The sequence below is a fragment of the Anomaloglossus baeobatrachus genome, chromosome 3, assembly GCF_048569485.1.
Source record: "Anomaloglossus baeobatrachus isolate aAnoBae1 chromosome 3, aAnoBae1.hap1, whole genome shotgun sequence".
NCBI classification, from domain to species: Eukaryota; Metazoa; Chordata; class Amphibia; order Anura; family Aromobatidae; genus Anomaloglossus; species Anomaloglossus baeobatrachus.
This window is the reverse complement of record NC_134355.1, coordinates 704,795,486-704,808,888: the sequence shown is the minus strand read 5'-3', so window position 1 is coordinate 704,808,888 and position 13,403 is coordinate 704,795,486. Positions and strand designations below refer to the sequence as shown.

Sequence of the window (13,403 nt, the reverse complement as noted above, 5' to 3'; positions counted from 1 at the left end):
TACACTACAGGACGGAATAGGAGGAGGGTATTACACTCCAGGACGGAATAGGAGGAGGGTATTACACCACAGGACGGAATAGGAGGAGGGTATTACACTCCGGGACGGAATAGGAGGAGGGTATTACACCACAGGACGGAATAGGAGGAGGGTATTACACTCCAGGACGGAATAGGAGGAGGGTATTACACTACAGGACGGAATAGGAGGAGGTTATTACACTACAGGACGGAATAGGAGGAGGTTATTACACTCCAGGACGGAATAGGAGGAGGTTATTACACTACAGGACGGAATAGGAGGAGGGTATTACACTACAGGACGGAATAGGAGGAGGTTATTACACTACAGGACGGAATAGGAGGAGGGTATTACACTACAGGACGGAATAGGAGGAGGGTATTACACTCCAGGACGGAATAGGAGGAGGGTATTACACCACAGGACGGAATAGGAGGAGGGTATTACACCACAGGACGGAATAGGAGGAGGTTATTACACTACAGGACGGAATAGGAGGAGGGTATTAAACTACAGGATGGAATAGGAGGAGGTTATTAAACTACAGGATGGAATAGGAGGAGGGTATTACACTCCAGGACGGAATAGGGAGGAGGTTATTACACTACAGGACGGAATAGGAGGAGGGTATTACACTACAGGACGGAATAGGAGGAGGTTATTACACTACAGGACGGAATAGGAGGAGGGTATTACACTACAGGACGGAATAGGAGGAGGGTATTACACTACAGGACGGAATAGGAGGAAGGTATTACACTACAGGACGGAATAGGAGGAGGGTATTACACTACAGGACGGAATAGGAGGAGGTTATTACACTACAGGACGGAATAGGAGGAGGTTATTACACTACAGGACGGAATAGGAGGAGGTTATTACACTACAGGACGGAATAGGAGGAGGGTATTACACTACAGGACGGAATAGGAGGAGGGTATTACACTCCAGGACGGAATAGGAGGTTATTACACTCCAGGACGGAATAGGAGGAGGTTATTACACTCCAGGACGGAATAGGAGGTTATTACACTCCAGGACGGAATAGGAGGAGGTTATTACACTCCAGGACGGAATAGGAGGAGGTTATTACACTCCAGGACGGAATAGGAGGAGGTTATTACACTACAGGACGGAATAGGAGGAGGTTATTACACTACAGGACGGAATAGGAGGAGGTTATTACACTACAGGACGGAATAGGAGGAGGGTATTACACTACAGGACGGAATAGGAGGAGGGTATTACACTACAGGACGGAATAGGAGGAGGGTATTACACTCCAGGACGGAATAGGAGGAGGTTATTACACTCCAGGACGGAATAGGAGGAGGTTATTACACTCCAGGACGGAATGGGAGGAGGTTATTACACTCCAGGACGGAATAGGAGGAGGTTATTACACTCCAGGACGGAATAGGAGGAGGTTATTACACTCCAGGACGGAATAGGAGGAGGTTATTACACTACAGGACGGAATAGGAGGAGGGTATTACACTCCAGGATGAAATAGGAGGAGGGTATTACACTCCAGGACGGAATAGGAGGAGGTTATTACACTCCAGGACGGAATAGGAGGAGGGTATTACACTCCAGGACGGAATAGGAGGAGGTTATTACACTCCAGGACGGAATAGGAGGAGGTTATTACACTCCAGGACGGAATAGGAGGAGGTTATTACACTCCAGGACGGAATAGGAGGAGGTTATTACACTCCAGGACGGAATAGGAGGAGGTTATTACACTCCAGGACGGAATAGGAGGAGGGTATTACACTACAGGACGGAATAGGAGGAGGGTATTACACTCCAGGATGAAATAGGAGGAGGGTATTACACTCCAGGACGGAATAGGAGGAGGTTATTACACTCCAGGACGGAATAGGAGGAGGTTATTACACTCCAGGACGGAATAGGAGGAGGTTATTACACTCCAGGACGGAATAGGAGGAGGTTATTACACTCCAGGACGGAATAGGAGGAGGTTATTACACTCCAGGACGGAATAGGAGGAGGTTATTACACTCCAGGACGGAATAGGAGGTTATTACACTACAGGATGGAATAGGAGGAGGTCAGGCTTACGGGCACAGATTTTGACACTAGGACTATTGGGCAAACATAGATAGTGTGGTTACTGATCAGGTAGATCCATTGCCGGGTTTTAACCATCAACTTTTTGGATGGTATACCGTGTTTCCCCGAAAGTAGGACCCCCCCGAAAGTAAGGCAGGGTGGGGGTTTCGGGGGGGTCCGCCAATGTAGGGCACCCCCCGATTGTAAGGCAGGGTAGCGGGGGGGCCGGGGAATGTAAGGCCGCCTATGGGTGGTGGTCGCGGCGTAATGTAAGGCCGCATATGGGTGGGGGTCCCTGGGGAAAGTACAGGAACTTACCGCTGCCGCTGTTCCCTCGCTCCATCCAGGCCTTCTCCAGTCTCGTGCCACCCGTGGTCCGCCTCCGGTGAATGGCCCCCGCAAGGCTCCCTGCTGGCCATCAGCTCGAGCTGTGATTGGCCAGTCAGCCGGCTCGCAGCTGATTGGCCCTCAGCTCGAGCTGCGATTGGCCAGTCAGCCGGCTCGCAGCTGATTGGCCCTCAGCTCGAGCTGCGATTGGCCAGTCAGCCAGCTCGCAGCTGATTGGCCGAAATCAGCCGCGACGTCACCGCCTGCAGGCTCGCTCCGATTTCGGTAAGTTCCGAAACTGTGTGTGCGTGTGTGTGTGTGTGTGTGTACGGTATGTGTATGGGTGCCGTATGGTGCTGTATGTGTCAGTGTGTGTGTGTGTGTGTACGGTACCGGTACGATATGTGTGTGGGTGCCGTGTGGGGCTGTACCGGTACCGTATGTGTCAGTGTGTGTGGTGGCAGAGTGGGGGGCAGAACCACTGTATGGGGAGGCTGCAGGGGGGAGGATGGGGTGGATGCCGGATCTCAAACAATGGGGAGGCTGCAGGGGGGAGGAAGGGGTGGATGCCGGATCTCAAACAATGGGGAGGCTGCAGGGGGGAGGAAGGGGTGGATGCCGGATCTCAAACAATGGGGAGGCTGCAGGGGGGAGGAAGGGGTGGATGCCGGATCTCAAACAATGGGGAGGCTGCAGGGGGGAGGATTGTCATTTTTTTTTCCAATGTAAGGCCTCCCCCGAAAGTAAGGCAGGGTGGGACTTTTGGGGGTAAAATTAATGTAAGACAGGGCCTTACTTTCGGGGAAACACGGTATTTGCATTCTCATAATTGGGTCCTCTATATACTGAGCTATCCAGGGGTTTCAATCGCTGACTGCAACATATAAAATATATATATATAATGCTATTGGTGCATCCCCTCCATACTTGATGTGTCATTAATGTGCCTGCATCCGCGGCCTTTTGATTTTATCACACTTTGTCATATATTGCGCTATTTTTGATAAATAATCTAAATAGTAGGATTAAATACAGGGAGTCCAAAATGTCCCTGAAATATGTAACACTGACTACAATAACTGGAAATTGTCTAATTCCCACAAATGCAATGCGTGGCAGAACACGTTATCTCTCCAGGTATTTCCTTAATCAGCCTAGTCACTATTTGTTGTAATCTCAGATTATTACGGTTCAATATGTGAGAATCTAATGAAAAAAAATATATGTAATATATGACTGATGTAAAATTAGAAGGAAGAGGCCTCCGATACACCCTGTATTAAACATAAAGGAGGCTTCACACATTCTGTTATAATGGTTAGAGGGACTGCTACACTCATAAAGGCTATGCACGAAGTGTGAGGGCGGCCAAATATTACAAGGAGGATCTGCAATACCACCTGGAAGACATGTAGAGGAGGGCCTCATACACATTCTGTTATAATGGTTAGCTAATGTGACAGCTACACTCATAAAGGCAGTGCATTAAGTGCAAGGGCGGACATGGAGGATCTGCAATACCCACTGGAAGACATGTAGAGGAGGGCGTCATACACATTCTATTATAATGGTTAGAGGGACTGCTACACTCATAAAGGCTATGCACGCAGTGTGAGGGCGGCCAAATATTACAAGGAGGATCTGCAATACCACCTGGAAGACATGTAGAGGAGGGCCTCATACACATTCTGTTATAATGGTCAGCTAATGTGACAGCTACACTCATAAAGGCAGTGCATTAAGTGCAAGGGCGGACATGGAGGATCTGCAATACCCACTGGAAGACATGTAGAGGAGGGCGTCTTACACATTCTATTATAATGGTTAGAGGGACTGCTACACTCAAAGACTGTGCATTAAGTTCAAGAGCTGCCAAATATTACAAGGAGGGACTGCAATACCCCCTGGAAGACAAGTAGAGGAGTAGAGGAGGGTCTCATACACATTCTGTTATAATGGTTAGCTAGTAGGACAGCTACACTCATAAAGGCTGTTCAATAACTGCAAGGGCTGCCAAATATTACAAGGAGGGATTGCAATACCACCTGGAAGAAACGTAGAGGAGTGCCTCATACACATTCTGTAATAATGGTAAGAGGGACTACTACCCTCAAAGGCAGTGCATTAAGTGCAAGGGTAGACAAGGAGGATCTGCAATACCCCCTGGAAGACATGTAGAGGAGGGCGTCATACACATTCTGTTATAATGGTTAGCTAGTGGGACAGCTACACTCAAGGACTGTGCACTTCCGTTTTAGGTTGTAGCTGCAAAGACTGTAAGGAAAGAAATCTTCCCTATATGCTGATAATGCTAAACTATAGGGTGCTTTACACGAGACGACGGATTGTGCGATGCATAGTCGGGATCACGGTTTTCGTGACGCAAAGGGAAACCTCTGAGCGACGCAGTATCACTCACAAATCGTGAGTCGTGTACTCGTCGCTCAGTTTCATAATATCGTTTATTTTTCCTGCAATAGGTTGTTCATCGTTCCCGTGGCTGCAGACGGCGCTCCGTGTGACACCCCGGGAGCGATGAACTATGCCTACCTGCGTCCCGTGGCTCCCGCCGGCAGTGCGGAAAAAAAAAAAAAGAGGTGGGCGGGATGTTTACATCCCGCTCATCTCCACCCCTCCGCTTCTATTGACCGGCCGCTGTGTGACGTCGCTAAGACGCCGAACGTCCCTCCCTATTCAGGAAGTGGATGTTCGCCGCCCACAGCGAAGTCGCTCAGCAGGTAAGTACATGTGACGGGGGTTTCACGACTTTGTGCGACACGGGCAGCGATTTGCCCATGACGCACAAACAACAGGGGCGGGTACGATCGATTGTGAAATCGCACAATCGGTTGTCCCGTGTAAAGCAGGCTTAACCCTCCTCAGCAGCTTGCCTTACGGTAATAAAGGCTATGCACTAAGTGCAAGGGCTGACAAAAAATAGAAGAAGGCACATGGATACACCCCAGAACAGATTGAGAGGAGGTCCCGTAACAAATTATTTCACAATTGTTAAAATATTGTGAGTTTTAAATTGTAAAAATATTTTACAGACAGAATGTGTTAGTGATTGCATGGAAAGAAGCCATGACGGTGAGGACTATGGACGAGATCTGTGTGACCAGAAGCAGTACTCACTTCACATGATACTGATATGAGACAACGAGAAACATAAGATGGGAAAAGCAAGAACTTGACTTTAATAAAGCGCTTTATGTGGCCAGTGCAGACTATGTGGATAGTGGACATTCTACCACCATTGCTGTATTAAAAAGTAAAGAAACAATAAAAACAACAATGGGAAGGAAAAGACACATTCACTTCAACAAATGAAGAGCGGAGGGTCAGAGCAGTGCAGGTGGAGAGTGACTGGCAGCTCGTCAGCGGACAGACCCCAGAATTGCGTGGCAAGTCACTTTACCTGGCCATTTTCTCAGACACTCAAGTCCGGAGAAAGAAGTTTATAAACATTGAATCTCTAACACTGCTAGAGCCTATGAAGTAAGTGCAAGGCCTAGGAAATTATAAAGGAGGCATTGCAGTACACCCTGGAAGAGACGTAGAGGAGGGCCTCAGAAAGCATCGTTTCCTCATTTGGGAGGAGCGGGACCCCTAGACTGTTAAAGCGTAGGCACTATGTGCAAGGGATGACAAAACTTAGGAGGCCTCCGGTACACCCTGGAATAGGTGTAGGAGGATAGCCTCAGAAAACAGTATTTTACCATTCGGAAGAAGGTAGGACTCCCTCTCTGTATTTGCTCCTTGTGCTGACCCCTCTATATTTGCCCCTTGTGGTGACCCCTCTGTATTTGCCCCTTGTGGTGACCCCTCTGTATTTGCCCCTTGTGGTGACCCCTCTGTATTTGCCCCTTGTGGTGACCCCTCTGTATTTGCCCCTTGTGGTGACCCCTCTGTATTTGCCCCTTGTGGTGACCCCTCTGTATTTGCCCCTTGTGGTGACCCCTCTGTATTTGCTCCTCCTCAGGCGCGTCAACACAAGGATCATGACAGTTAGAACATGGTACCTGTCGGCTTTACACCACTCGATGCTGCGCACGGCGCCGTCGTGGGCGGAAAAGCTGTGGAACGGGTACTGCTTGATCACTGAGCCCTGGCGGACCTTCTGAAGGACAGATTTGGTCTTCAAGTCCCAAATTGCAACAAGTCCTAAAATCAGAAATGTACAGTTCTAAGATAAAGGAGTGCTCCGAAAGAAAACTGGGGAACCCCAAGAAATCACTTTGTCCTCGGTGAGTATGTGACAACTGAGAGACATTCAACATTTCCACCAACACAGATCACACAGATAATTTGGGGATTACACAACCCAATGATTGATAGCGGAATCCAAGAGGAGCAATAACATATAGGAAAAACAAGACCTAAAATATAACGTTTAATAAATATGCATAAAATAAGCGAGAGCTTACACAGGTGAGTAAAAACAGTAACAATAGCACTCAGCAGGTGATGGTGCTACACACAGGGCATATATCAAAACCCAAGTCAAACCACCCTTGGTAAAGAGTCACACAAGGTAACAACCTTCAAAACGGCTGAGAAGCCTCCTAAAATTTACCCAAAGGATGATAGACAAAAATAAAGACACATACCTCCTTAATGCCCAATTATGAGGGCCATAATGGAGAGCAATAGTGTCCCAAATATGCTTCTTATCGTGGATCAAGAAATCATGGTATCACTAAATCCCCAAAGGGGAACGATCTTACCCGATCCTGAAGAGATGGTAGGGCGACTATAGAAGATTATTCAAGGCTTCCAGGGGAGCTGTCAAGCAGCTCTTCAAATCCCACAGAGATGCCATGAAATGAAAAGAACTCCATATACATATCAGAAACACTCACTCCCAACGCGTTTCATGGGAATCAATCATCAGGGGAGTATGGGTGAAGAACCCTGGGTACCGCTCAATTGTATCAGATAGTGCAGTAAGTGCCGCGGCACTTTTGAATTTGTTCACTATGACACACGCTGTGTGTGTATCTTGGGCATGATATTACTGCACTATCTGATACCATTGAGCGGTACCCAGGGTTCTTGTTTTTCCTATATGTTATTGCTCCTCTTGGATTCAGCTATCAATCATTGTTGCTACTGTGGATCCCCAGGGCATTTTGCTATTTCTTGGATTACACAACCCAGACTAAAAGTGATGGAATACATCTCTGCATGTAATATATAACTAGGGCCTCAAATGGACTATCCCTGAGCGGGTGAGAACCAGACACCGGTCACGTCAGTAACAAGTGGACTATCCCTGAGCACCTCAGTGTAACAAGTGGACTATCCCTGGGCGGATGAGAACCAGACACCAGTCACCTCAGTGTAACAAGTGGACTATTCCTGAGAGGGTGAGAACCGGACAATGGTCACCTCAGTGTAACAAGTGGACTATCCCTGGGCGGATGAGAACCGGACACCGGTCACCTCAGTGTAACAAGTGGAATATTCCTGAGAGGGTGAGAACCGGACAATGGTCACCTCAGTGTAACAAGTGGAATATTCCTGAGAGGGTGAGAACCGGACAATGGTCACCTCAGTGTAACAAGTGGACTATCCCTGAGCGGGTGAGAACCGGCACCGGTCACCTCAGTGTAACAAGTGGACTATCTCTGGGCGGATGAGAACCGGACACCAGTGACCTCAGTGTAACAAGTGGACTATTCCTGAGAGGGTGAGAACCGGACACCGGTCACCTCAGTGTAACAAGTGGACTACTCCTGAGCGGACGAGAACTGGTCACCAGTGACCTCAGTGTAACAAGTGGACTATTCCTGAGAGGGTGAGAACCGGATACCGGTCACCTCAGTGTAACAAGTGGACTACTCCTGAGCAGATGAGAACTGTTCACTGGTCACCTCAGTGTAACAAGTGGACTATTCCTGAGAGGGTGAGAACAGGACACCGGTCACCTCAGTGTAACAGGTGGACTATCCCTGAGCGGGTAAGAACCGGACACCGGTCACCTCAGTGTAACAAGTGGACTATTCCTGAGAGGGTGAGAACAGGACACCGGTCACCTCAGTGTAACAAGTGGACTACTCCTGAGCAGATGAGAACTGTTCACTGGTCACCTCAGTGTAACAAGTGGACTATTCCTGAGAGGGTGAGAACAGGACACCGGTCACCTCCGTGTAACAAGTGGACTATTCCTGAGAGGGTGAGAACCGGACACCGGTCACCTCAGTGTAACAAGTGGACTATTCCTGAGAGGGTGAGAACCGGACACCGGTCACCTCAGTGTAACAAGTGGACTATTCCTGAGAGGGTGAGAACAGGACACCGGTCACCTCAGTGTAACAACTGGACTATTCCTGAGAGGGTGAGAACCGGACACCGGTCACCTCAGTGTAACAAGTGGACTATCTCTGAGCGGGTGAGAACCGGACACCAGTGACCGCAGTGTAACAAGTGGACTATTCCTGAGAGGGTGAGAACCGGACACCCGTCACCTCAGTGTAACAAGTGGACTACTCCTGAGAGGGTGAGAACCGGACACCGGTCACCTCAGTGTAACAAGTGGACTATTCCTGAGAGGGTGAGAACCGGACACCGGTCACCTCAGTGTAACAAGTGGACTATTCCTGAGAGGGTGAGAACCGGACACCGGTCACCTCAGTGTAACAAGTGGACTATTCCTGAGAGGGTGAGAACAGGACACCGGTCACCTCAGTGTAACAAGTGGACTATTCCTGAGAGGGTGAGAACCGGACACCGGTCACCTCAGTGTAACAAGTGGACTATTCCTGAGAGGGTGAGAACAGGACACCGGTCACCTCAGTGTAACAAGTGGACTATTCCTGAGAGGGTGAGAACAGGACACCGGTCACCTCAGTGTAACAACTGGACTATTCCTGAGAGGGTGAGAACCGGACACCGGTCACCTCAGTGTAACAAGTGGACTATCTCTGAGCGGGTGAGAACCGGACACCAGTGACCGCAGTGTAACAAGTGGACTATTCCTGAGAGGGTGAGAACCGGACACCCGTCACCTCAGTGTAACAAGTGGACTACTCCTGAGCGGACGAGAACCGGTCACCAGTGACCTCAGTGTGACAAGTGGACTACTCCTGAGCAGATGAGAACTGTTCACTGGTCACCTCAGTGTAACAAGTGGACTACTCCTGAACGGGTGAGAACCCGTCACCGGTCACCTCAGTGTAACAAGTGGACTATCCCTGAACGGGTGAGAACCTGTCACGGGTCACCTCACTGTAACAAGTGGACTATTCCTGAACGGGTGAGAACCTGTCACCGGTCACCTCAGTGTAACAAGTGGACTATTCCTGAGCAGATGAGAACCGGTCATGTACTAGTGCGCACTCACCATCATAGAATCCAGCTGCCAGGTACTGATGAGGTTTGGTTGGAAGCCACGCCACAGTGAAGCACTGTCCATTATCTCCAGGGTTACAAGCCTTAATGGATCCGACATGAAGTCTCACAATACAGTCCACCTAGAAGACATATCATAGTCAGCTGACCCAAACCAGGTCTCTCATATTCATAGAGGGGTGAATACTTTCCTATATGTATTGTCATATTGCTGTGTATTTTTCATAAACTGGTTACACTGGATATAAAAAAAAAAAAATCTACACGCCGATTAAAATGCCATATTTTTGGCATATACAAAATTCTACCAATGTCAATACTATGGAATGACAAACAAGGAATTCGAACATCTGAATAGAGCAATGGCTGACAAGTAGCGCCGCACGGTTCTAACGACATCCAGCTTGTGCCAAGCTCTCCCAGCAAGGCTAGGAAGAGAGCGTGCAGGAAAGAAGGATGGTAAGACAAAGTCCTCATTAAGGTGGAAAGCCGAGACCAACTTAGGAAGAAAATAGAGAGGGCACAGGGCAGAAGGAAGGTAAGACAATGTCCTCATTAAGGTGGAAAGCCGAGACCAACTTAGGAAGAAAATAGAGAGGGCACAGGGCAGAAGGAAGGTAAGACAATGTCCTCATTAAGGTGGAAAACCGAGACCACATTAGGAAGAAAATAGAGAGGGCACAGGGCAGAAGGAAGGTAAGACAATGTCCTCATTAAGGTGGAAAACCGAGACCAACTTAGGAAGAAAATAGAGAGGGCACAGGGCAGAAGGAAGGTAAGACAATGTCCTCATTAAGGTGGAAAACCGAGACCACATTAGGAAGAAAATAGAGAGGGCACAGGGCAGAAGGAAGGTAAGACAATGTCCTCATTAAGGTGGAAAACCGAGACCAACTTAGGAAGAAAATAGAGAGGGCACAGGGCAGAAGGAAGGTAAGACAATGTCCTCATTAAGGTGGAAAGCCGAGACCAACTTAGGAAGAAAAAAGAGAGAGGGCACAGGGCAGAAGGAAGGTAAGACAATGTCCTCATTAAGGTGGAAAGCAGAGACCACCTTAGGAAGAAAGGAGAGAGAGGGCACAGGGCAGAAGGAAGGCAAGACAATGTCCTCATTAAGGTGGAAAGCCGAGACCAACTTAGGAAGAAAGGAGAGAGAGGGCACAGGGCAGAAGGAAGGTAAGACAATGTCCTCATTAAGGTGGAAAGCCGAGACCAACTTAGGAAGAAAATAGAGAGGGCCCAGGGCAGAAGGAAGGTAAAAATGTCCTCATTAAGGTGGAAAGCCGAGACCAACTTAGGAAGAAAGGAGAGAGGGCACAGGGCAGAAGGAAGGTAAGACAATGTCCTCATTAAGGTGGAAAACCGAGACCACATTAGGAAGAAAAGAGAGAGGGCACAGGGCAGAAGGAAGGTAAGACAATGTCCTCATTAAGGTGGAAAGCTGAGACCACCTTAGGAAGAAAGGAGAAAGGGCACAGGGCAGAAGGAAGGTAAGACAATGTCCTCATTAAGGTGGAAAGCTGAGACCACCTTAGGAAGAAAGGAGAGAGGATCCAGGGCAGAAGGAAGTCAAGACAATGTCCTCATTAAAGGTGGAAAGGAGAGACCACCTTAAGAAGAAAGGAGAGAGGGCACAGGGCAGAAGGAAGGTAAAAATGTCCTCATTAAGGTGGAAAGCCGAGACCACCTTAGGAAGAAAGGAGAGAGGGCACAGGGCAGAAGGAAGGTAAAAATGTCCTCAATAAGGTGGAAAGCAGAGACCACCTTAGGAAGAAAGGAGAGAGGGCACAGGGCAGAAGGAAGGTAAGACAATGCCCTTATTAAGGTGGAAAACCGAGACCACCTTAGGAAGAAAAGAGGGTTCGGGGCAGAAGGAAGGTAAAAATGTTCTCAATGAGATGGAAAGCCGAGACCACCTTAGGAAGAAAAAATGGAGCTGACCGCAACATCCGGTGTCAGGTGCAGAATGAGGTAAGGAGTGCAGCAGGAGAGGACAGCAAGCTTCAAAACCCGTCTGATGGAAGTAATAGCTATAAGAAAAGCTAACTTACAGGCAGGACAGAAAAGTGAGATATCTATAACTGGCTCAAAGGGTGAGGAGTGAAGCACCTCCAGAACAAGACTGAGATCCTAGGGATCAAGGGGTGGCCGATACGGCAGCCTAGCAAGCACCACTGCAGGAAAGACTTGACCTGCGGCTTAGCAGACAGACTTTCTCAAATAGTGTGGCTAAGGCGGACACCTGACCCTTGAGGGCGCTAAGCACCAGTACCAACTCCAGATCAGACTGCAAAAAGGAGAGACATACCGGGAAGGAGAAAAACATTGGGCAATGTGCTGGATTCAGACCAATGAACGCAGGCCTTCCACTGCATGGTAGATATGCCACCACAAGGGCTTAACCATAGTCAGGATAACTGGATCCACAGACACTGTCAGAATTGCAGCTCCATCAGTTATGCCGTTAAAGTGAGCAACCGTAAATCCTAACAGAAGAGTAAACTCTGCGAAAAATGATCTGGAGGGCTCACAGGGACGTCTGCCAGGAGGTGGATCATCTCCACATACCAGGATCTTTGAGGCCAGTCCAGCTAGACGAGGATGACTGGAATCCCCTCCAGTCTCTTCCACGAGCCATAAACGGAGAAATGATGGAAGATCGCTCCCCATTCAAGGAGACTTGTGTCCGTCATCAGAACCTGCCACTAATTAGGCATAAAGAGCGACTCCTATGTAACATTAACCCCCATCAGAGACAGCCAGATGTGAGATGGTAGAAGAATGGGTAGATCCAGAGAGTGCAAAGATCTGACCTAACAAATCAGAAGGCCGTTCTGCAGGGGTCTGGAATGAAACTGGGCAAACGCAACCGCCTCAAAAATCACCAAATCTTGCCTAGGACTGCCGAACTGGAGGGGGCTCTTCACTGGCCACCTCAAGGTCCAGATGCTGGACTCAAGAACTCTTGCCTGGATTGTCTCGAATACGGTCCCAGAAACCGTAACCTCTGCACCAGGAGCAAGGAAGCACTTTGCCCTGTTGATAATAGATCTATTATAGTCCTGCTCCAGGAAATATTCCTGGATTTAGGGACCAAAGTGATGATGACTGAGAAAATCTGCTCTTAGATTTTCTTTACTTTTAGGAAATTTGCTCATAGCGATAGAAAATGTCCTTTGGCTAAGGCCCCATGCACATGCTGCGTTTTCTGGTGCAGTTTGTGGCCAATACCTGCATGTCTTTCCTTCTCCAGCAAAGCCTATGACACATCAGATTTGCTGTACGGGCGTTGCTTTTTCCTGTCTGCAGTTTTTGGGTCAATTCTTTGTGCGTTTTTTAGCCCTTCCAGCCATTGACTTGACTAAAAAAAAAGAAGCATGGAAAAAAAATGTGGCAAAAACACAGGCGTTTAATAAACTGCAGCGTGTGGCCAGAGCTGAAGACTGATATTTCCTCCACCACCGCCATGAGCCATAGGCAGCTTTCTCTTCTTTGGGATGGAGGCTTTCCTATCCGCTCTTTCCCATTCATGCGGCTATGTGTCTGTGACCTGGACAGCCTCGGTGTTTGGCACTTCCAGCCCCCAAACATCAGGTCCGGCACAGATTTAGGCTCCATCATGTCTT

At 48.5% G+C, this 13,403-nt stretch overlaps 1 protein-coding gene across 4 annotated transcripts in view; it reads right to left on the bottom strand.

Annotated features, from left to right (window-relative positions):
• GTF3C2 (general transcription factor IIIC subunit 2) overlaps nucleotides 1-13,403 on the bottom strand; it is a 101,655-nt gene that overhangs the window by 6,460 nt on the left and 81,792 nt on the right. For all 4 annotated transcript variants that reach the window (XM_075341398.1, XM_075341400.1, XM_075341399.1 and 1 more), the window contains 2 exons: nucleotides 9,770-9,899; nucleotides 6,447-6,588 (listed from right to left, as the gene is read on the bottom strand). In XM_075341398.1, coding sequence (XP_075197513.1) covers nucleotides 6,447-6,588; nucleotides 9,770-9,899 — 272 coding nt within the window. The remainder of the gene's footprint in view (nucleotides 1-6,446; nucleotides 6,589-9,769; nucleotides 9,900-13,403) is intronic.